This window comes from Crinia signifera, chromosome 3 (genome assembly GCF_055691185.1).
Source record: "Crinia signifera chromosome 3, ASM5569118v1, whole genome shotgun sequence".
Lineage (NCBI taxonomy): Eukaryota > Metazoa > Chordata > Amphibia > Anura > Myobatrachidae > Crinia > Crinia signifera.
Genome location: NC_139219.1, coordinates 38,935,866 through 38,960,012, shown reverse-complemented (window position 1 = coordinate 38,960,012; position 24,147 = coordinate 38,935,866). Strand labels below are relative to the sequence as shown.

The window sequence follows — 24,147 nt, the reverse complement described above, 5'->3', positions numbered from 1 at the left end:
GTTTATCACCCTCTACTGCAGGGGATCCCAATCTATTTTGCTCTGGGACCTTATCATACAATAAAAAATATAACTGGACCTCCGCAAGTTATCAGCAGCCTGCACATGAACTGCAGCATTGTGGAGGCACAAAACAGAAGTGAAGTGACCGCTAGTGCAATCACTTAATATCTTCCAGGGATGAGCTCCTTTCTGAGGCCCTGCATGCTTTGAAAATATTTATGAGAATATTAAAGCATATCCCTGCTGTGAAGGCTTTGCGATTAGCAGTGGATGACAGAAGGAGGCAGAGGATGTCAGGAAGCCTGCCTGATGACTCCTCATATATCTAAGCCAGTGATGCGAGGAGTCTGAGGTAATGGACTATTCATCATACTCCTTGGATCACTGACGGAGATCAGAGAAGTCATCCGCCTGACGGGCAGCAACCCCGTGCTGAGATGGTCGCATCCCAATTTGGGGTCAGGATCTACAGTTTTGTGAACCATTGCTCTACTGTATTTGAGTGGCTAGGCAAGAAGTGAAGGTGCATTGTCATCATCAAAGTAAAAAGCACTGGCAGCCACTGCTGAGTATGGTGGTTTCTCTTGGGCTCCACGTCTGACCTTGATCATCTAGAACCAGTACTTTAAGTAAATAATACACCGTTTTATGTCAAGGAAAGAATGAATGTGCTATTGTGTACCTTACAGAGCACTCGAGATAAAGACAAAGCAGAGCGGAAACGCAAAGCAGAGATTGCCCGACTCCGCAAGGAGAAGATTATGGCTCAGATGTCTGAAATGCAACGGCATTTCATTGATGAAAACAAGGAACTTTTCCAGCAGTCAATAGATGAACTCAGCGCTTCAGCCTCCACGTCACATGATCACAGGTGAGACCCTTCTCCATAAGCTCCCAGCCAATGCAGTATTATAGATCTGTGGGCTTAGCCGAACTGGTGTTACCCTGAAATCAATATGACCTAAATGATTTATTATCTTATTAGTTATAAGTAGGGTTGCCAATCCCGGAGCATTTTTTTCAATCCCGGAATTCGGGATTGAAAAAAAGGCAGGCAGTCGGGCGATGACATCATCATGCTGCGCACCCAGGACGTGGCTGTGCAGCTGCTTGGCCTGCGCAGCGTGACCTCTGGCCTCGTCACGCTGTGCAGAGCCACACTGCCGGTGAAGGGAGAAGTCTGGCAGCGTCTGAGCACACGCTCAGACGCTGCCCGCCATTAGACTGCGCATGCGCAGTCTAATCCCGGGATTAGAAACTCCAATCCTGGGATTGAAATCCTGGCGCTTTAGGGGCCAAATCCCAGGATCCCGCCGATCCCGGGATTGGCCACCCTAGTTATAAGGTGCCACATATCTTGTAACACTGGACAAATAGTATGGATGTGAAAATAAAGACATTAGAGATATCCAAAATATGGGAAAAGATACAAAGGGCCCTACTCCTGGGTGAGACAACCTAGCAGGAAAGAGATCTCATACATAGTAGGGTCAAAGAGGATGCAAGTGAGGGATGGCAAGATGAGGAAATGGAGGGCCTGATCAAGGAGTTTGGGGGGGGGGGGGGGAGGGCGCGCATTGGTTAGTAATGAATTTTAATGAGTTTTAAGATTGTGTTTGTAAGAGTGGAGGTTGGGGAAGTTCGTATGAGGCAGAATGGGGCAAAGCAAGGGTAGAGAGAGATTAGGAGAGAAAGGCACATTTCAGGAGCAGATATGTTTAAACATTAGGTTTTCGATAATGAGTGTAGAGGAGAAGCTTGTTTGGGTAAGCACCATGAAAATATTCTGAAGGGAATGGTGGAGCCAGTGCAGGGATTTGTAAAGTGGTGCAGCAAATGGAATGCCCGAAGAGGAAGTTGAGCCTCATCGCTGTGTTCAGTACGGTTGGGAATGAGAATAGGCGAATGTAAAGCTAGGAGGCTATTAGATGTCTCGGTTGTTGTTACATCCTGTGTGAGAAAGGGTTATGTTCTGGCTTTGTAGGAAGGTGGAAGCAACAGTACTATGAGAGGGACTGGGATGTATGGACTGTACTTGAGGACAGAGTAGATGATGAAACCAAAGCAGCAGAGGAGAGCATGATGACATCAGCCACGAGGGAGACTATGGATGTGCTAGCGACATCATTATAATTACACAAACACATGTATTGTGTTGGTCAGTGTCTATATGCACGGTGGGTTTCTTGTCATGTTCTCATGTTGAACATTGCAGCCTTTGTTATTCTAGTACAAACCTCATAGTTCTTTAATTTCTACACAGCAGTCTTGCAATGTTGGACTCCAAACTTATTGCACTTGGCCCTCACCAGACCCGGTTCGCTGAACAAAGTCAACTTGTTACCTGTATTCTGTGCCAAGAGGAGCAAGCGTATAATGTTGACAACAAAGCCATGGTACTCGCAGCCTTCATCCAAAGGTCAACGGTGTTCTCTAAAAACAGAACAAAGATCATTCAAGACCCAGGTAAGTGGCTGTCATCTAATCTGGGGAGTAAGAGGCAGACTAGAGATCCGATTTTACCGCGAGTGATATTCTTGTTCTCAATTCTTCAGAATGGCAAATAGTGCGCCAGTAAATCTTCTCCTGACATGTGCCTAAAACATGACCGTAGCTAATTGGGTTGGAGTGCTGTAGAAATAAAATCATTCTAAAAAAATAAAATAATAATTTACCTGACATAAGGTTGTTCTGCGGTATTCCTGTGGCTGCCTAGGAAGGTTGGAACGGAGATTGCTCAGAAGTAACATTCCAAGCCTTTTTTAAACTGTCATTATTCCCCAATTCCTGTTGAGATGTCTGACTCTGTCTCTGTGCTATTCGGATGTAAGACGTCTTCCTGTGCGATCAGATCCATGTGCGGTATAATTAACCTAGTTTCCTCTCTGAATGCTAAAGCACATTACCTTGGAGTAAATACGTTTTTAGAGTCATTCATACCTTAAGTATAACCGCTGCCTGCTCACAGAGAGCTCCATATTAGGCCAGAACTGAGTGATCTTAAGGGGAATTAAACATTTGTGTGTTATGTACAAATTTGCACTGGGAAAGGTTTCTTGCTTCACAGTGAGGGCCTGATTCAGTACTGCTTGCTAAGCAGTGGTCGTTCCCTCGGTAACATGCAAGGGGATGTACCCTCGCATGCGGCAAAGGAAAGAGAAATCATTTGATGTTTGCCGACCATCAAATGATTTCTCTCCCCTTTGGAATTAAGTCAGTCTAAACTGACTTTTATTTCTGTTGGAGCCCACCAAGCAGAGAACACCACATCTGCGTTCCCAGGTGAACACCCAGCACTCTCATGGGGTTGCCCATAAAATGCTGGGCATTCCCCTCCACCTGCCCCCTGAGCGCTCCCCTCCCTCCCCTACACGTGCAAAACCCTCGGCGAGTGTGATACTCTCCAAAGGCGCTCGCACATGGGGTCTGCACATGTGCAAATACGCAGACACACCCCCCCCCCACTATCGTAACGGTGCCAAATTCGCCTCTGTTCGATCCAACCAGAATCACCCGCTAAGTATTCCTGATCGTTTTGAAACCTGTGTTTCCTGGATGGATGAAACTAAATAACTGGATCCTGTACAACAGGTCTTTAAAGCAGCCTCTTACAGATCTAGTCTGTTTTTTGTTTTTTTTTATTCCTGACATAGATATTGTTATAAATCAGGGCTTCTCCATTCCACAAATGAAGCACCACTTTAGCTGGGAATACACGTGCAGATAAAATGCTTGTCAGACTGACGGCATTGTATCTGGGAGCCTCAGAGCCTGCAGGTAGCATAGACCTACACTGTGAGATCTCTCGCAGGCCATGAAAGAGAAGTCATTCCCCAGTTCCTTTCCTGTAAAGAACCCCAGCAAATGTTAGTCTGTTGGCAGCGGTAGGGCATTCGCACCAATTTTCATCTTGTAGAAAATCGCATTGGACGATCTTGCTGGATGGTATGGTATTCCCAGCTAATTTATATTTTCTGATCAGTCACCTCATACTCTACTTTATGTCCGATCTGCAGATATTGGGTGGTTCAGTCAGACAATTGTGGCATCATGTAGTGTTCGTGAGTCTCCGAAACACTGCCATCTGCTGGCAGAGAGTGAAACTACATCTCTTTCTCACTCATGCACAGAAGGTAGCAGACTAGTTTTTGAAGCTTTTTCGGGCTAAATAGAGTAAGCATACTTACCTACCCTCCTGGAATGGCTTGGTGGGTCCCGAAAATCAGGCACCCCTCCCGGTCCCCCGAAAAGGTGGAAAATTACACAGATCACATGATACAGTTACCACCCCGCTCCCTGAAAAGCCACAACTCACGGCATTTACAGGAACGGAGGCGAGGCTTAATGAAGTCAAGCCCCGCCTCCGGAAAGCAGAGTCTCCTTTCCGGGCTTCTCCTGGAGAGGAGACTCCTAAGGGTAGGCAAGTATGCAAATAAGCCCAGTAATACAGGTCATGTTCTGTCTGTGGAAGAAGTGGGATAATTAATGACTCATCAATATTAAATAAATCACTTGCACAAGATTAAAGAAATACTGAAAAAATGACTTGTCTGTGCTACTTGAGGGTCATGGTTAAACCCCTTGGTAAAAATAACTATAATCCGATATCACATTGACACACCATGTTATAGCATATTAGGACATCATTTCGTGCATTATACTTCTGTTAATAAGTGGCTGAATCCCCTCTATACAGAGAATTATGACCCGCTGTTCATGCATCCGGATTTATCTTGTGGGACTCACACGGGAAGCTGTGGACACATAATGCACGCTCACTGCTGGCAGAGGTAAGGACTGGATTCTAGTGACTGTTTAGTGCACCAATTGTTACCTGCATTACAAAGCAAGGAAACATACGGGATCACTAAAACATACAGCATTTAAATTAGAAAAGCCATTTTAATGTCTTTGCTTTATCATAAACCAATATATATGTATATATTTGATGGCCCATAATTGTTTTCAGTTCTTATGAACATTCTCTCATCCCCAAAATAAATTTTAACAAAATCAGAAAAACAATAATCTGAGTTTTGCAGCTTAATGTTTTTTTCGCATATTACCAGGAGTTACCTGCTAGTATTTGTACTAACCTGCCGCAACTGCTGGGTGGCCGACTGTCCAGGCGACCCAAACTCCCGATAAGTGCAGGGTATCGGGGCTAATTAAATAACCGCCAGAAAATTGAATACCTGCCACAATGTATAAGCACAAGGCTCATGTGCTGTCATTCTTGGTCTGGCAGGGATTATCAGGGGGCTGAGTTTTCTCTCCCTCACTCCAGTGGCCGGGATGCTAATACATATCGGGTTATTGCTTTCTGTTTCGTCACTATAAGCTGCGAACCAGGAAGAGCTATAGCTATGCAATAAGTGCCACTATTGTGCTGTACAGTATATCTTGTTATTTGTACAGAGGTGTCATACATCTGCCCTCAGTACGCAGTGCAGTGGTATATGCATGGTATGAGTAAGCTGACATTTCCTGTGTGCCTCCGCTATGAGTAAGCTGATATGATTCTAGTGGAGGCACACAGGAAATGTTTTTTTGGTACTTGTTTCCTAGCACGGCCACAATCTTATGGATCGTGTACCTTTAAGTTAAGGTACACGATCCACACGATGGACCCGATTTCCTTTGAAATCAGGTCCATTTTGCCGGCTAAGACACAATATCGGGGGCATCGCGTCGGTCGGGACCATTAACATTGGTCCCGACGCGACCGACGCGATGCCCCCGATTTTTCCATAGGCTTCAATGTTAAAAAATATTTTAACATTGAAATCGTGTCGGGAAAGGTAAAATATCGGGGGCATCGCGTTGGTCGGGACCATTAACATTGGTCCCGACGCGATGCCCCCGATTTTTCCATAGGCTTCAATGTTAAAATATTTTTTAACATTAAAATCGTGAGAAAATGTGAAAAATGTGAAATGGGCCAATATGACCCATTTCACATTATAGATGTCCCCGTCGTCACCCCACGATAGACGCCAACCCGAAGCGTGGCGAGCGCAGCGAGCCCGCGAAGGGCGGCGGTGCGCGTCCTCCGACCTTTTCATTCCCCTACTATCCACGTCGGCGTGGAGTTGAGAATAGAATAGTGTGGCGAGCCACCAAGCCCGAAGCGTGGCGAGCGGACGCGTATAACTTCGCCACGCTTCGGGTTGGCGTCTATCGTGGGGTGGGGTTTACGCCGTTAAATTTGGGGGGGTTGGGAATATTTTACATTGAATCCAATGTAAAATCGGGTCCCAGGGACCCGATTTACATTTCATTCAATCAAAAAATCGGGTCGAAAATCGGTCGGTCGCGTCGATCGCATCGCATGTGACGCGATCGACCCGATTTTTCCGACACGACCACCCCGATGTAAATCGGGGTACTTGTGGAGTATCACGGCTCCCATCGTATGGCATTGTATGCCATATGTAGTGGCATACGATGGCATACGATGTGATGCGATGTTTTACCGATTTTTGAGCATTTTTGCTCAAAAATCGTATGCCATCGCATGGCATCGTATGCCATATGTAGTGGCATACAATGTCATACGATGCGATACGATGTTTTACCGATTTTTGAGCAAAAATGGTCAAAAATCGGTAAAACATCGCATAACATCGTATGCCATATGTAGTGGCATACGATGTTATATGATGCGATACGATGTTTGACCGATTTTTGAGCAAAAATCGATAAAACATCGCATAACATCGTATGCCATATGTAGTGGCATACGATGTTATACGATGCGATACGATGTTTTACCGATTTTTGAGCATTTTAGCTCAAAAATCGTATGCGATTGCATCGGATGCCATACGATGGCATCCGATGCGATGCGATGGCACCCGATTTTGCACTGAAATGCATCAGAATGCATTGAAATGTGTATTAAAGTAGTGAATTGCCCCCAAATGCCATTTTTCATAGTTCACCACCCCCACTATCAACATCAACCCGAAGCGTGGCGAGCGCAGCGGTACGCGTCCTACGACCTTTTCATACCCCCACTATCCACGTCGGTGTGGAGTTGAGAATAGAATATTGTGGCGAGCGCAGCGAGCGGACGCGGATACCTGTAAAGCCCGCGAGGAGACGCGTATAGCTGTGAAGGTATCCGCGTCCCCTCGCGGGGCTCGCTACGCTCGCCACACTTCGGGCTCGGTGGCTCGCTGCGCTCGCCACACTATTCTATTCTCAACTCCACACCGACGTGGATAGTGGGGGTATGAAAAGGTCGTAGGACGCGTACCGCCGCCCCTCGCGGGCTCGCTGCGCTCGCCACGCTTCGGGTTGACGTTGATAGTGGGGGTTGGTGCACTATGAAAAATGGCATTTGGGGGCATTTCACTACTTTAATACACATTTCAATGCATTCTGATGCATTTCAGTCCAAAATCGGGTGCCATCGCATCGCATGGCATCCGATGCGATTGCATACGATTTTTGAGCTAAAATGCTCAAAAATCGGTAAAACATCGTATCGCATCGTATGACATCGTATGCCACTACATATGGCATACGATGTCATTCGATGTTTTACCGATTTTTGACCATTTTTGCTCAAAAATCGGTAAAACATCGTATCGCATCGTATGACATCGTATGCCACTACATATGGCATACGATGTTATGCGATGGCATACTATTTTTGAGCAAAAATAGTCAAAAATCGGTAAAACATCGCATCGCATCGTATGCCACATGCGATGCAATGCGATTTTTAGCATACGATCTGCATACGATGCAGGTCGTGGGAGCCGTGATACTCCACAAGTACCTAAATCGGTGTGGCCGTGCTAGGAAACAAGTACCGTTTTTTTTTTTTTTTTATTGAAGCAAAGTGTTGTACATTCAAAACAAATATCCAAGAAATCCAAAGTGCCATGTATGTAAACATTGTCAATAAAAGCATTAATGTATGAAACCATTATTTTGTTGGTCATTACTAAACATCATACAATTTAACATAATAAAGTTATGTCGGTCTAGAATTTTTGACCAATAAAAAAAGAGAAATATAAATAAAAAATGACAGATAATCAGCTGTCCGCGCCTGACTCTCCTCCATCCTCACCAAGACTAGAAAATAACATTTCAGAGGGCAATAGGTGGGTGTCCTGTTAGCGTTTGCATCATGTACCATATACAAGGGGGATCAATAAGTACCTGTGTTTGAAGACAGGTGGCGTTGCTGAGGAAAGTTGATGTACTACCATCTTTCAAACAGCACCATACCAAATTTCTGATTGATTCATAGATTAGGTTTTTTCCACCACGACAATGTACCAGTTCCCTCATGAATTGAGGGAACTGATACATTGGTACATTCTGGTACATTCATGAAAAACATGAATTTTTTTTTTTTTCCGCCAGCCACGTTGTTAGGTTAGGGAACAGAAAGAAGTCGTAGGGGAGCTAAGTCGGGCAAGTACGTGGATGTGGCAACAATTCATAGCGCAATTCATGCATTTTAGCCGCAAAACAATTCGGATGAGGGAGCTGGTGCATTGTTGTGGTGGAAAAAAAACTAACCTATGAATCAATCTGAAATTTGGTACGGCCTTGTTTAAAAGATGGTAGTACAAGATAGCAATACCAACTTTCCTCAGCAACGCCACCTGTCTTCAAACACAGGTACTTATTGATCCACCCTCGATTACTGGCAATTGAATTATGGATTTGCATACGTACTGGAGCTGATAAAGTAGAGATGTAGTTTTCTCAAACTTCTAGGAAATGCGGCACTTTTTTATCCCTTTCTAATACCGCTCCCACCCATTCCATACGAAAAAGGTACTTGTGTGTCCTATTTACATCGTTTTACAAATAAGATGCATTTTATTGGAAAAGGTCACATGAGAAGATGTTTGGCACTACCAACATGCAGGGAGTCTAGATGCAGGTGAACACATCTGTAATTTTTCTATAATACAAAAGGCTATTGAAAAAAATTGTGAAACTTTTTTCTTTCTGTTTTTCTGTATTTTTCCCCTTTTGCAATATTAAAGCTAAAATTTGTGTTTCAGATATTTTGATGCTGTACAAATGAAAGAGCAGCGCAGACAGCAGCGCTTACGGGTACACACAAGCTATGACGTGGAAAATGGCGAATTTCTCTGCCCGCTCTGTGAGTGTTTAAGCAACACCGTTATCCCCATGCTTCCTCCACCGAGGAGCTTGTATCACAGGTTAGAAACTTAACAGATCTTTTATTGTGATTTGTTTATTGCTGATAGTTTCAAGGGAATACAGCCAGCAATTTTGTTTTTATTATTTGACTGTGTTTTCAATATTTTATTGTATACGTTACTTAAATACCATTGGCGCATACATTTTGTAGCTGAACCAATGAGAAAGTGTTGTGTTTTCCTAGTGGAATATAAAAGTTCCTATCTTACGAGTATACATTCAGAACAGTACGGGCAGTACGGATGGTGTTATGGTTAGCATTACTGCCTCACAGCATTGAGGTAATGGGTTATATTCCCATCATGGCCCCAACTGTGCAGAGTTTATATATTCTCCCCGTGCTTGCGTGGGTTTCTTCCGGGTGCTCCCACAATCCAAAAATATACTGGTAGGCTAATTGGCTCCCAACATATTAACCCTAGAATGTGTTTGTGTGTGTTTACATGTGGTAGGGAATTTAGATTGTAAGCTCCACTGGGGCAGGGACTGATGTGAATGTTCAAATATTCTCTTTACAGCGCTGCGGAATATGTGTGCGCTATATAAGAAACTGTTAATAATAATAATAACAGAAAATGTCTACATACCTAGCGGTGGGTAGCTGTAGTTTTTTCTCATGTGCCTCGGTTCTCTGACAAATTATATACCATATTTATTTATTATTTATTTATTTACAGTTTCTTATATAGCGCAGTAGATTCCGTTGCGCTTTACAATAGTAGACAGTGATAAAATAAACTGGGTAACAACAGACAGACTTGGAGGTAGGAGAGCCCTGCTGCAAGCTTACAATCTATAGGGATATAGGAGGGAAACACAAGGACAGGCACCAGTAATAGCATAGCAGTCCCACCAAGTTACAAGTCCAGAAGGGAAGCTAACTAATACATACTGTAAGTGCCTCAGAGGGTTATGCGTGTAGAACTTAAATATGATAGGCTTGCCTAAAGAGAAGCGTTTTCAGGGAAAACTTGAAAGTTTGGAGGCTATATGTATTATAACTCCATGTTCTGTATCTGGTTAGCAGCATGTAGAAAAGTAATGTAATTTAACCCTTTGAAATCCAATTTTTTTTGCAATTCAAACAGTCTGGTTTAAATGTTTAATTGTCTTTTTTTTTTTTTTTTTTTATTAAAAATGGTCTACATTGAATGTTAAACGATGTCAAAATTCTTATTTTAAAGTGGCTCACCATTGGATCTGCTATTAGTGCTAGGGCTGTTGAGCCTGACTAGACGTTGGATCTGAAAGGGTTAACAAAATTCTATAGTTTGTTTCTGTAATCTGATTAAATAGCTTGCTTTTCGGTTCAATTAAATGGGATATAGACCTTTTTTATACCTCCTATTTAGCCAGGCCCTGCACATTTCGGCTTTCTGTCACGCCAATTCACAGCAGAACGTTTGTGCTTATACTAGATATTTATCCATATAATTTTTGTGGGTTAGTGTCGCGCTCTGTCTTAATTATTCATCAATATGCAGTGAATATACATATATATGGGTGCATATGGCTGTATACAGTAGAAATTGGTAATAGATTCAGTATGTTTGCAATAGTAATTTACTTTAAACAAGGATTCAATTAAAATGTACACAATTGGCCACAAAAAAGTGTAAATTGGTCATAAGCATAAGTTGGATAGTCTGTATGCTCAGTCCTAACTGTGCGCATTAAAGGTTGGTGATTCCTCCCTAGAATTGCGTAAACTTTAGGAACAGTCGCAATGCTAGGGAGGAATCACCAACCTTTGATGCGCACAGTTAGGACTGAGCATACAGACTATCCAACTTATGCTTATGACCAATTTACACTTTTTTGTGGCCAATTGTGTACATTTTAATTGAATCCTAGTTTAAAGTAAATTACTATTGCAAACATACTGAATCTATTACCAATTTCTACTGTATACAGCCATATGCACCCATATATATGTATATTCACTGCATAATGATTAATAATTAAGACAGAGCGCAACACCAACCCACAAAAATTATATACTCTATATTGGAAAATCAATGTTTCCATCTTACAGGTTGGATTTCTCACATCAACCAGACTTGGCAGAATGGATCAGCGTTACTGGACAGCAAATCCGAGTACTTAAAGAGCTGGAAGCAGAGAAGATGAGCACTGGTGAGTATGAAGAGGTCAGTGTGTCGGTGTCACACACTTTTATCATTTTCCCTAAAATAATGAGCCTATATCATTGTTGCAGATGAATCCGACTCTCCCAAGCAAGTGGATCTTCCTGAAGGCTTTCGGCCTACTTTCCAGCCAAAGTACGTCTCTAAAAAGTCAATATATCCTGTACCGTCATATAATAGGACGTGGCGAAAGCTTGGCTCAAGTTGGCATCCAGTGGTTGAGGACTGGCCAACTTACGGCTCTACAGCTGTTGTGAAACTACACATCCCACTGCTGGGGATCGTTAAGTCAATAGGTCCGCCCCTATTGGTCGACATAAGCAAAAGGTCATGGTTTTTTGGGGGGAGTTGTCTGTCGACATATCTGACAGGCTCACAGGCTTCGGACACCCTATTATATTCTCCTTCTATACCCTCTGTGAAGGTAAAGAGCTGTTCTTCTTTTAAATCATGAAAACTCCTGTCCACCTAATGCATGTTGACCTTTTTTCTGTGTCAACCAATAGTGGTCGATCTGTTGACTGTCGACCTAATGACCGCGTAACATACTGACATGCTCTTCCATTGTTTTATTGTTTGCTAATAGCACAACTCTGGCGGGTCATGCTGGATCTGTAGTTTTGCAATAGCTAGAAAGCCGTAGGTTATCCCGGCCTGCCGTAGATGATCGATGGGTTGTTTGTAGGACCTTTATCCTAATGATGATCCTAACAATAATCTGCAGTTTTGTATTGCAGCAGTCAGAGATTACACTAACCTTCGTGTTTGCTCAACCATCTGTTTTCTTAGAAATCCATACTCGGACAGCATTAAAGAGATGCTGACAACGTTTGGGACAGCAACTTACAAAGTTGGGCTTAATGTCCATCCCAATGAGCAGGACTCCCGAGTCCCTATCTTGTGCTGGGGCAGCTGTGCTTACACCATACAGACTATTGGTAAGCGGGCACTTGTTAATGTTACATGGTATTTGTCTAGGCAGAGTTTCATCATGCTTTCTCTTGTCTTCAGAACGTATCTTAACAGATGAAGAAAGACCCTTATTTGGAAATCTGCCATGTCGACAGGTAAGAATGAATCAAGAATTGATCGTGTAGCCATAAAAAAATACTAAGGAGTTGTTTAGTTTGAAGTCTAAAGCCTAAAGACCCAGGACAGCTAGAACAGCATTGCTGGGCCCTGCCCTGTCTTCGCTATAGGGCCCACTATTCCACCCCTTCTTCTGGGGTTTTCATTATTCCACCCTCCACCCCCGGCATCTCTTTATAGTAGAGATCATTGATATTGGTGTATTTACTCTTTCAGGATGACTGCTTGAAATCACTGACCAGGTTTGCTGCAGCGCACTGGACAGTGTGTCCTTTGACCGTGGTGCAGAAACACTTTTCTCGCCTTTTCCAGGGTAAGTTTCTATACAGGTGGCTTGTCCACACGAGCACAAATCTTTATAAGAACATGATTAAAAAAAAAAAACAGGATAAACGTTTTTTGGAAGGTGATACATATGAACATTATTTTGACTTAGAGAGCCTGTAGCGTTGTGATTACTTGGTGATTTCATGTTACATAAGGTACTATGCCAGTGTAAAAAGAAAAGGTTTTCTGTGTTGTCCACTCGGGAGAAAAGTTTGTTTGCTTTTGTACAAATGCAGAGGGGAAGTTACAGAGATGAACACGGGTTGTCCATTATTACATCTTCATTGGGTGTGCACAGAACTAAATGCAGATACATTGAGTCTTAAGGTGCCCATACACGTACCGATTATACGGTACGTTTTGTGCTAAAATAGCATTGCATGCGATAAGATCAAAACACAGTACAAAAAGTATGTGCAGCACATACTTTTTGTACTATGCGATGAGATGCCGCGGGAGTGCGCATACATTGCACCGGGAAAATCGGTGCGTGTATGGACACCTTTACACATCTGTGCCCTTATCCGTACTCTCTGGGTACCTTAACAATCATCTGCATTGGTGTGCACTACCACCAGCCGGAGTAGGTGCAGTGGGAAATGTGTAAGTCATGTCCACAAAACTGACTTAATCAACTCCACATCTGGGCCAAGGAGGGTATGCAATCACCTGTCACTATTTCCAAAGGGGGAAATAGTGGCGGGGCCCTATTCAATGCTGTCTTTAGGAACAGTATTGAAGAAGGATCACGGCAGAACAAGCCCGGCTTTAGAAGCGTATCGGGCCCTTTCTGCCGATAACGGCCATGGCCGCAGATCGACAATCCACGTCGGTTTTCGCGACCACACCCCATTTTTTCCGATCAGCAAGCAGGACATTAAATCTCGCCTGCCAATCTGCTGTCGGTCAAACCACAAACGAGCCAGGATTGCGGCTGTCGGGAGGGATCGACAGCCGTTATCATGGATTGCATACCCCCCAAAAAACTGTCAACCTTCTCTCTGCACTGTGCCTACTCCTGGTTGCTGCTTCTTGCATCACAGTATTATGTGTTCATGATACAAAAAAGTTGGATGGAGGCATCATCTGTCTCCACATATGCTTATAGTAGGTGATGTTTTTCTAGACCAAGCAGAGGAAGCATGTTCTTCATCTCTTCATGGGGCACACAGACTTTAAATAGTGGGAATAGGTTGTGATGCAGGCACCAAACCATTAACGTTTTCTTTCCATCAGCAGCCCTTGCTCCTTTTCCTCTATACCCTGTTGCCAGTCTCATGCAGGCCAGTTTTTGTTTGGTGCCTGCAGTAGCTGGGACGTTTATAGAACACCCGCATTGCTGCTCCACCAACACCGGTGGCCACAGTGCAGGCCCATTTTTGGATGAAACAATGAAAACACACTTATCACTGAAACTTTTGTTCCTGAGAAATTTTTGTGTCCTAATAGGTTTGGCCAGAAAAAAACATCTGTGAAAAATTCCGGAAAAACTAATAATCTGTTGCCGCTAATTGGAAAACCCACTTAGAATCTTTCTACACTGCACAATAGGCAACTGATAATCCCAAATGTGTCCGGTTCTCTTTAAACTGATAATTTTTTGTTTTAACATTACAATATTGCTAATTGCATTTATTCACTGAAATGGCTATAGCTGTGCACAGATATGATGGCAGCATCAGAATTAAGTTGTTTTTTTGTTTTTATTTGCAACATATTAAGTGATTTTCTGGTCCCATTCAGCAGTTATCATATTTATCATACCTTTTCACTAAGAGTTGTTACAAGTCAGGACTGCTGTATTATTTCTTCCTCTATTTATCTTACTGAATGTATGAGAACGTTAGTAAATGAGGAATTACTAAATGGGTATTTTAGAAAGGTGGGTAATGTACATTGCTTAAATATGTATCTGCATGTGTTTTGCTACAGCACTCGTGTCTCAAGAAGACATTGAAGATTTTCCAAGCATACTTGACATTGACGTATTCCATTTAATGGTAAGTACTTATGTATGTAGAGAACCAGACAATTTGCACAAATGTATAAACGTATCATTCACATGCTGTTAAGGTGCAAAGCATAGAGGTGGTGGCAATGCGGCTATTGTGTACACACAGAGTTTATGGTTTGTGTTTCTGAATGTCTGCGCTAAAGCAGTCTATAAGTAGTAGTTTCTGTGATTCATTGAGGGTTATCACCAATAACCCATAGACCGCAAATACAAGAAAAATTGAAAGACGAAAACAAACAAGGCGCTAATTACAAGAAAAAGTGCTTACAGGTGCATTATGAATTAATCAAAAAGTGCAAAAATATCAACGTGCAACAAACGTTTGAAATGAAACACTTTCCTCGGTACTTCTGTACTTTCACGGCGCCACTAGAAATCGTGGGCATCGCGGCCATTGAATGCACTAAAAATCGGGTGCGACGCGATGCCCGCGATTTCCCATAGGGACCAATGTTAAATTTCTCAATTGACCCGATTTTACTGTTCAATGCCTCAATTGACACGATTTTTCCATAGGAAACAATGTTAAATGGCCCACAGAGGCCAAATAGCCACCCTGAAGTGTGAAATGGCCCCCACAATTGTTAACGCCACCCCACGATCAACGTAAACCCGAAGCGTGGCGAGCGGCGGCGGTACGCGTCCTCCGACCTTTTCATACCCCCACTATCCACGTCGGCGTGGAGTTGAGAATAGAATAGTGTGGCGAGCGCAGCGTGCCACCGAGCCCGAAGCGTGGCGAGGGGACGCGGATACCTTCACAGGTAAACGCGTCCCTTCGCGGGCTTCACAGGTATCCTCGTCCCCTCGCGGGGCTCGCTACGCTCGCCACGCTTCGGGCTCGGTGGCTCGCTGCGCTCGCCACACTATTCTATTCTCAACTCCACGGCGACGTGGATAGTGGGGGTATGAAAAGGTCGGAGGACGCGTACCGCCGCCCCTCGTGGGCTCGCTGCGCTCGCCACGCTTCGGGTTCACGTTGATCGTGGGGTGGCGTTAACAATTGTGGGGGACATTTCACACTTCAGGGTGTCTATTTGGCCTCTGTGGGCCATTTAACATTGATTCCTATGGCAAAATCGTGTCAATTGAGGCATTGAACAGAAAAATCGTGTCAATTGAGAAATTTAACATTGGTCCCTATGGGAAATCGCGGGCATCGCGTCGCACCCGATTTTTTAGTGCATTCAATGACCGCGATATCCTATCTGTCCTAATCTAGTGGCGCCGTGAAAGTAAAGAAGTACCCTTTCCTCTTATATATCCGAAATAAGGGGAAGGTGAAGTCTTTAATCAAGTAGATATTCCTCAAAGTAAATAATCGGGTGGTCCAAAAGTCAATCCAAAATGATTCAAAAGGTGATGAAACGTATAGAACAGAAAAAAACAACAATGTGTAGTGCAGTCTTCACCAAATAAAAGTGTTTAACAAGTTTTCTTGTGTTTCTTTAATCTAAACGTGCAGGAGGGCGTTCCCCACTCACACTGAAGAGGTGATTAATATATATTGAAAGGTTTCTTTTAGGTGTAATTTTCCCTGTCACCAAGGATATCACTTAGACTTGCGTACCCTCACTCACATAGGTGATAGAATGATAGAAGCACAAGGGTTTATTTTGGAAAAACAACTGGTACCATAAACAGGAGGGCGTACCCCACTCACTATTTGGCAGGTGGTTGTAGAGGTTTCTTTGGGATGTTCTTAAACAGAGAACAGGAGTTTCTATATCGCGTAAGTGAGTGATTATTTACAATCAATCTGCTAGACTTGCGTACCTCCACTCACATCCACAAAGGAGATAAAAAACACATAAAGGTATCTTTTTATCCTTAGAGTTTAAGTGATTTTTCAGTGAAAAGTGTACCACACTCACGATAGGGAAATTCGATAAACACACATCTGGGTATCTTTGGTCTTGAAAACGACTTGAATCCTTAAGCACTCATTTTGTTTTAATTTTTCCCACCAAAAAAAAGAATATAAATGTCCCAAAAAGTTTTTCATTTTACAGTTGATCCATAGTTGGACTTAAATAACAGTTTAAAAACATGTGACATAGAAGAATAATTTTACACAAATTTTTTATTTAAAAAAAAATTAAATTAAAATACAAAAACAAAAAAATGGCAAACCTGAACCCTTCACCCTCCTGGTCTACAGGCAACACAGAGCATCAAAAAATACATTCACTTGAGGTGTCAAAAAGTCCAGACAAAGTGAAGAAAGGGATGGTCAACGTTACCTCCGTGGCAGGGGCGGATTGGGGACTAGAAGTGGCCCAGGAAAATTTCTGGAAGTGGCCTCATGGCGGCACCAAATAAAAAATGTCCAGAGCCAGCATAACAGTAGGCGGGATTCCTACATCTCTATACCTAGAGACATGACAGGCAAGGCTAAAGCATCAGCCGGCGGGGAAGGGGGAGTGCAGCGGTGGCCATGCTGCATTGTGCAGCATGGTATCGCAAGCCCCTTTAACACTGAACGATTTTGGCTAACTTTCCTTACAATATTGACTAAATGTAGGTAAAAATGTAGGGCGTGGGGAAGGTGCATTGTCACATATTAGTACCAATTCACATTATACCACACACTGCACCACATAGAGCCCATTAGACACACTGGGGGAAATTTACTAAGATGTGTATTCTACTTTACATGCGATGTTGCTATGGGCAACCACTCAGAATCTACTTCATATTTATTTAGCACCCTCTAGAAGATAGTAGACAGGATCTTATTGGTTGCCCATAGCAACATCACGTGACATGTGAAGTAGAATACACATCTTAGTCAATTTCCCCAACTATGCAAGAGAGAGACCCTTAGACCCATTACATATTATCCTCCCCCCCCCCCCCCCCCATCTTATGCAACATAACTGCTGCTTACCTACATGCTCGCTGCCAGGCGTTACATGCTTGTTGCCAGGGGTTTCTTGATTGATGCCAGGGGTTATATGCTCTTTGCCAGAGTTTTCATGCTCCTTTCCCATGGGGGTGGGGGGTGTTAAATGCTTGTTGCCAGGGGTTACATGCACCTTGCCATGTGTTTCTTGCTCTTTGACACAAGGGAATTCATGCTCCTTGGCAGTGGGAGTTACAAGCTCATTGCCCAGGGGGAGATACAGGATCGTTGCCCAGGATGAGTTTTATGCTCGTTGTCCAGGTGGCGTTACACGCTCGTTGTCCAGGGGGAGTTACACGCTCGTTGTCCAGGGGGAGTTACACGCTAATTGTCCAGGGGGAATTACATGCTCATTGTCTAGGGGGAGTTACATGCTCATTGCCCGTGGGGAATCGTTAGCCAGGGGGATTCACAACTCGTTGTCCAGGGGAATATACATGCTCGTTGACCAGGGAGTTACATGCACGTTACCCAGGAGGCAGTGGCGTAACTATACATTTTGCTCCCCCCTGCTCCATGACATTTGGGTAAAACAAGCAGGGATGCTTCTAGATCAGGGGTCCTCAAACTATTTTTCTCTGGGACCCTATCAGACAATAAAAATAATTACAGGACCCCAGCAAGTTACTGCAGAAGGTCATCACATCAAATGTGTAGGCAGCAGAAAATACATGCATGGCAGTATTGTGGAGACACTAAATAATGGGAGGAGCCTGAAGTAACAGACAATTCAACAGAGTTTTCAAACTCCTTGAATCGCTGACTGAGATTAGAAAAAGTAATCAGCCTGATAGTCAGAAACATGGAGTCGCGACCCCATGCTGAGGAGATCGAGACCCACTTTGGGGTCAGGACCCACAGTTTGAGAACCGCTATTCTAGACAGTTTGGCCCCCATGCCCCATAGACATTTTAAAAATAAAAACTTTGCACCCGCACATACTACACTACCGCCGCGACCCTGCACACACTACTGCCGCTACCCTGCACCCCACTCCCCGCAAATACTATACCATCACTGATACCCTGCACCCCCTCCCCACACACTACCGCCACTACCCTGCACCCCACTGTCTAAACACACTTTATTACCGCCACTACCCTGCTCCCCCTCCCTACACACATACTACTGCTGCTACCCTGCACATACTATACTAATTGCCACTACTCTACTACCCCCTCCCTGCACATACTGCACTACCGCTGCTACCCTACACCTTGTACCCTATACTACACCCCTGTCCCTGCACACAACACTAATGACGCAACCCTGCACCCCACTCCCCGCACACACTATACTACTGCCACTACCCTACACCCCTGTCTCCCCCCCACACACACACACACACATACTACCGCTGCTACCCTGCACCCCCCTCGATGCACATACACTATTGCCGCTACTCTGCAGTAAACCTCCCCACACTCTACACTGCTGGTACCCTGCACCCCACTGCCTACATACATTACACTACCACTGCAACATTAATATGTTACACCCACCCCTTCCCCCCAACCCCAAACACACATTATCATGTCCGGCCCCCCTGCCCATGCCTGCTGGGCTTCTGCTACGAGGGGAGGAGGGCAGTTGAGGGGAAGGGGATGGGAGAGAGGAAAGGAGCTGAAGATTGGGTGCTGTGTCTTCACTGTAGGGAGGGAAGAGAGAGAGGAGGGCAAAGCTGCCTGGAATGGAGCAGTGAGAAGAAGGAAGGGCCCCTTCAGATCATGGTGCTGGCATGTGTGGGCGCAGGATGAAGCAGCTGTCAGCCACTGCAGAGCGCCGGCCTATCCCTGCAGCAGCTCTCTCTGACTCCGCTGGCCTGCTTCAAGCCTCCGTCCGCTCTGCAGGTACATAGTTACGCGGCGCCACTGCAAGGGGGTGACACCTGCTCTTTGCACAGGCTGGTGCACACTTCCAGGTAGCGCTGCGTGCCCTGGGCTCCCCTGTCAGACGCTAGAGGTGCAGGAGCACCTCTAGCATCTGTCCTCAGTCAGGCGGTGGCCATCTTTGGAGGGGCGCAGGGTCTCTGTCACTATGCGGACAGAGACTGAGCCCCTGAGGCGCCACAACGAGTCCAGCGGCCTCCCGGGATTCTTCCCGGTAGTTTCAATGGCCAATCCGCCACTGCTCCGTGGTGAGTAGGGTTCAGAATGCAGCAGAATCCCCGGCTGTGTCAACAGGTTTAGGCTCGATCCTTTTTCAATTGTTTACAAACCGGTCAATTCTTAAGACTAAGAGGAAGTTAATCTTTGGTGGGTGGTAACACGGAGTGGTTGGATAAATACTGGTGTCTCGTGACCATTCAGGTGCGTGCATAAATTAGCAGGCATACAGAATGACAGTAGTGATGGATTACTGATCTAAAATCAGAGAGGGATCACCCAGAGATCTGACAGGCCATAACAATGCTAATATTACATTATAGTGAATATAATAACCGAGTACTGTGACTTATCACAAGCAGGAACTCTCCCAGAAGGGTGTAAATCCTAGGGTCAACAGTCAATAGATCAACCACTATTGGTCTACAGGCAGGAAGTTGACACATGAAAAAGGGCGACCTGCATTATGTCAGTATGATCAAAGGGTCGACATAGTTGGGTGTCAATGTCGACAGGTGGATATGAACAACATATTAGTGTACCACGTCCTCTTGCTCGCCAGGCTTCGGGCACAATGTTTTGCTGCCCTTGGCACGCTATTATATTCTCCCTCTAAGCCCACCGGGATGGTAAAGTCAGTTTAAAAAAAAAAGCATGGAAAGCTCATGTCGACATTATTCACGTCAGCTTTCTGCCTGTTGACCAATAGTGATCGAACTTTGGACTGTCTACCTACTGACCGCATACGCTCCCGGAAGCGATACAGCCATGTAATAACCTGTATAGAGCTCAGCAGAACCCAAGCAGCGTAAAGACTCTGCTAAACAAAGGCGTATGGAACAGAAAGTCAGCATGTAAACCAACAAACTGTAAGGTTGGTGAGAGGAAAAAATTGTCTTATGGTGGTGCACCATTTATAAAAAGGAGATATAAAATATACCTTTTATTGGTTATGAATTAAAATCTGTGAAATATGACAAACAACATGTAACATAAACACAAATGAATACAATGTGATTTAAAAAGCACGTGCGGGTTCTATAGAGGAGTATTTCCTAATCTGCAGTGTTTCCAATACAATCCACACTAAGTATTAAACTGATATGCCTCTCTCCTCTAGATGTGTTATCATCAATAAGAAGAAATTATGATTGGTGTCATATCCATACTATAAGATAGGTAGTTGCTCACAGAACCCGCACGTGCTTTTTAAATCACACTGTATTCACTTGTGTTTGTTACATGTTGTTTGTCATATTTCACAGATTTTAATGCATAACCAATAAAAGGTATATTTTATATCTCCTTTTTATAAATGGTGCACCACCATAAGACAATTCTTTCCTCTCTCCAACATTAAAGTTTCCAATTTCGTGTCCGTGGTAGCACACCCCTGAATATATCCCAATATACACGATTGTATTTAGATATCAAGACAAAAGGGGGCCAATTCCAGTGAAATCACAAGTACCAATCTCCCAGTCTTGTGCAACAGATCTCCAACCTCAAACCAACAAACTGGATGGGCGGCGGTCCCTTGGCTTCCTCCCACCACAACAAAAACAAATCTGTCAATGGCAGCTGCTGAAGTAATCTAACAAGCTGGCAAAGGCCGGGGTCTTATATCTGAAATGAGATGTGGCACCCATCTCATGTTTATAGCAAGAAGGGGTTTTAGTTGATCTGTTGTCAGAAAAATAATAGGTTCATAAATGTAATTTGCTAATTTTATAATCTGTACATGTTTGTCACCCCCCTTTCCTTAATAAATGTAACAGATATATTAATTTCTGTATGGTCTCTCTCAAAAGAATGTGTTTGCCGATCCTAATGTATATTTCTCTAGGCCAGCATATTATGTACTGTAATAAGGATTTGTGCGTCTCTCCTGGCAGGTCAGCTTGGTGCTTTCCTTCCCAGCCGTACAGTGCCAGGACTTTTCAGGGTTCAGCTTGGGCACCGGTGATCTTCACCTTTTCCACCTAGTCACCATGGCACATGTCTTCCAAATCATTATCACATCATGCCCAGGTAAATACGTCTCTCTCTCTCTCTCTCTCTCTCTCTCTCTCTCTCTCTCTCTCTCTCTCTCTGAGTGATTGTTCTGTGAATTTTGTGTGTAATAATTAATGCATTTTTTTTTTAAATCCAGGCGATGGACATCTGAGTTAATATAACCATTTTCTGAGCTCCCTCAGAACCCTTTTCTTATAGGCCACAAGATCATAACCGCTTAGCTCTTACAAGAGCTGGCAATGCGTTTGACCATCACTGTCTCCCTGGGCAGTACACCATGTGACATTGGCGACATTAGTTTTGCCAAGCAGCTCACTAATCATGTTCACCCGTTGGGGTAGATGTACTAAGTCTGGTAAAATGATAAAGCAGAAAGCGATAACGCATCAGCTGTGTTTGAAAATGACAGTCAGGAGCTTATTTGCTGGGGACTTATCACCTTCCACTTTATCAACGCTTTATCATCACTTTACCAGGCTGAATACATCTGCCCCATCGTGACATCTGGAAAAGGACATTTTCAGTAGAATTATTTTTCAGGCAGATGCTCCTTCTTAGGCATTATATTTAGGAGTTGAAGGTGCTCCTGTGACATCTCATTCACTTTCTGCAGAAGGGGAAATGGATTTTTTCTTTTCTTTTATACTGACCATTAAATCCCCATCTCTAAAGTTATAGAGGGACCCCATCAAGTTACCCAAACGTGTGTTCTCCGATCTATATCGGTTACCTTGTTACTGGGACAGCTGTAATCTGTTCCCCTACAACTGTGGAGCTGGGGATTTATCATTAAATGCAAAACGTTAGAAGTCGACTGATTTTTATGTGTTCGCAATGTGAATGTGAGGGCACACGGCAGCGATATGCCACACTAGGCGGCATACGCTCGCACCCACGGTTTTACCATTCACTGTGTATCGATTGCAAGCGTACTTATGTCCTAGAGAAATCAAGAGTCACCTGTACGCATCTCAGCAACAGCAGAATTTGACAGATCTGTGAATCAACCCTCTCATTTGCCAATAAAAATTGTAAATTGAGGGAGAAACATTAAATGCCTTTGCGCACAAGCTTCTGCTGTATGTTACCTGCACATACTGTGGTTGCATATTTGGGAAAGGACCCAGAGTATCTACTCATACATATATCATTTTTGGGTACTTGTGAGTTATCTGGGCGCCCGATTTCTAAATCGGGTCGGATCGGGCACATCGCATCGCATGCGACCATCGGATGCGATGCGATGACCCGATTTTTCCATAGGAATCAATGTTAAAATGGACTGAGTCCATTTTAACATGGAATTCAATGGGAAAAAGAATACCGTCCCCTCGCGGGGCTCGCTTCGCTCGCCACGCTTCGGGCTCGGTGGCTCGCTACGCTCGCCACAGGTTTATATCCAACTCCATGCCCACTTGGATAGTAGGGGTATGAAAAGGACCCCTTTTTCCCATTGAATTCCATGTTAAAATGGACTCAGTCCATTTTAACATTGATTTCTATGGAAAAATCGGGTCATCGCATCCGATGGTCGCATGCGATGCGATATCGCATCGCATCTGATTGTATGCCTTAACTTAAGGCATACAATCAAAAAATCGGGCGCCCAGATAACTCATAAGTACCCATTTTTGTTTTGCAGATGAAGATGGAATGGACCAAGAATGCTCAGAAGAGGAACATGATGTGTTATCTCTTTATAGGACGATCTGCCAGTGTACTGGAAGGTGAGAGACATTGGCCCTTATTGCAGTACAAATTTGTTTTGCAGCAAACATAGCACAATAGCCCTTATTCAGATCTGATCGCAGTACAAATTTGTTCTCAAAATGGGCAAAACCATGTGCACTGCAGGTGGGGGAGATGTAACATATATAGAGAGAGTTAGATTTGTGTGAGTTATTTTGTTTCTGTGCAGGGTAACTACTGGCTGCATTATATTTACACTGCAATTTAGATTTCAGTTTCAACACACCCCACCCAAATTTACTCTCTCTGCACATGTTACATCTGCCCCACCTGCAGTGCACATGGTTTTGCCTATTTTGAGAACAAATTTGTACTGCGATCAGATCTGAATTAGGGCTATTGTGCTATGTTTGCTGCAAAACTGGTTCCGGTCGTTGCCTGTAACATATACGTTTGGTAGCCAAAGTTTCTTTTATGTTGTACATGAAGGTGGGAGTGAGGCAGTATAAGGACAGCGTCTTGAACATTGCATGATGGGAAAGGGACTGGGCTGTGGGTAATATTGTCATATGAAAGGATTATGTGTAGTGTATCAGAAAGGTACAGGTATTGACGATGTAAGAAAGAGGAGAAGGGTGATGTATGTATCTG

At 43.9% G+C, this 24,147-nt stretch overlaps 1 protein-coding gene across 4 annotated transcripts in view; it reads left to right on the top strand.

The window, feature by feature from the left end:
- The window catches only part of UBR2 (ubiquitin protein ligase E3 component n-recognin 2), an 83,279-nt gene that overhangs the window by 48,799 nt on the left and 10,333 nt on the right, over positions 1-24,147 (top strand). For 2 of the 4 annotated variants that reach the window (XM_083175670.1, XM_083175669.1), the window contains exons 29-40: positions 693-874; positions 2,270-2,469; positions 4,700-4,793; positions 9,042-9,203; positions 11,240-11,340; positions 11,423-11,486; positions 12,141-12,289; positions 12,363-12,418; positions 12,657-12,753; positions 14,700-14,767; positions 21,687-21,822; positions 23,450-23,534. In XM_083175670.1, the coding sequence (XP_083031796.1) occupies positions 693-874; positions 2,270-2,469; positions 4,700-4,793; positions 9,042-9,203; positions 11,240-11,340; positions 11,423-11,486; positions 12,141-12,289; positions 12,363-12,418; positions 12,657-12,753; positions 14,700-14,767; positions 21,687-21,822; positions 23,450-23,534 (1,394 nt within the window). Of the gene's footprint in view, positions 1-692; positions 875-2,266; positions 2,470-4,699; positions 4,794-9,041; positions 9,204-11,239; positions 11,341-11,422; positions 11,487-12,140; positions 12,290-12,362; positions 12,419-12,656; positions 12,754-14,699; positions 14,768-21,686; positions 21,823-23,449; positions 23,535-24,147 lie in introns of all 4 variants that reach the window. The other 2 variants (XM_083175668.1, XM_083175667.1) reach the window with 1 other exon arrangement.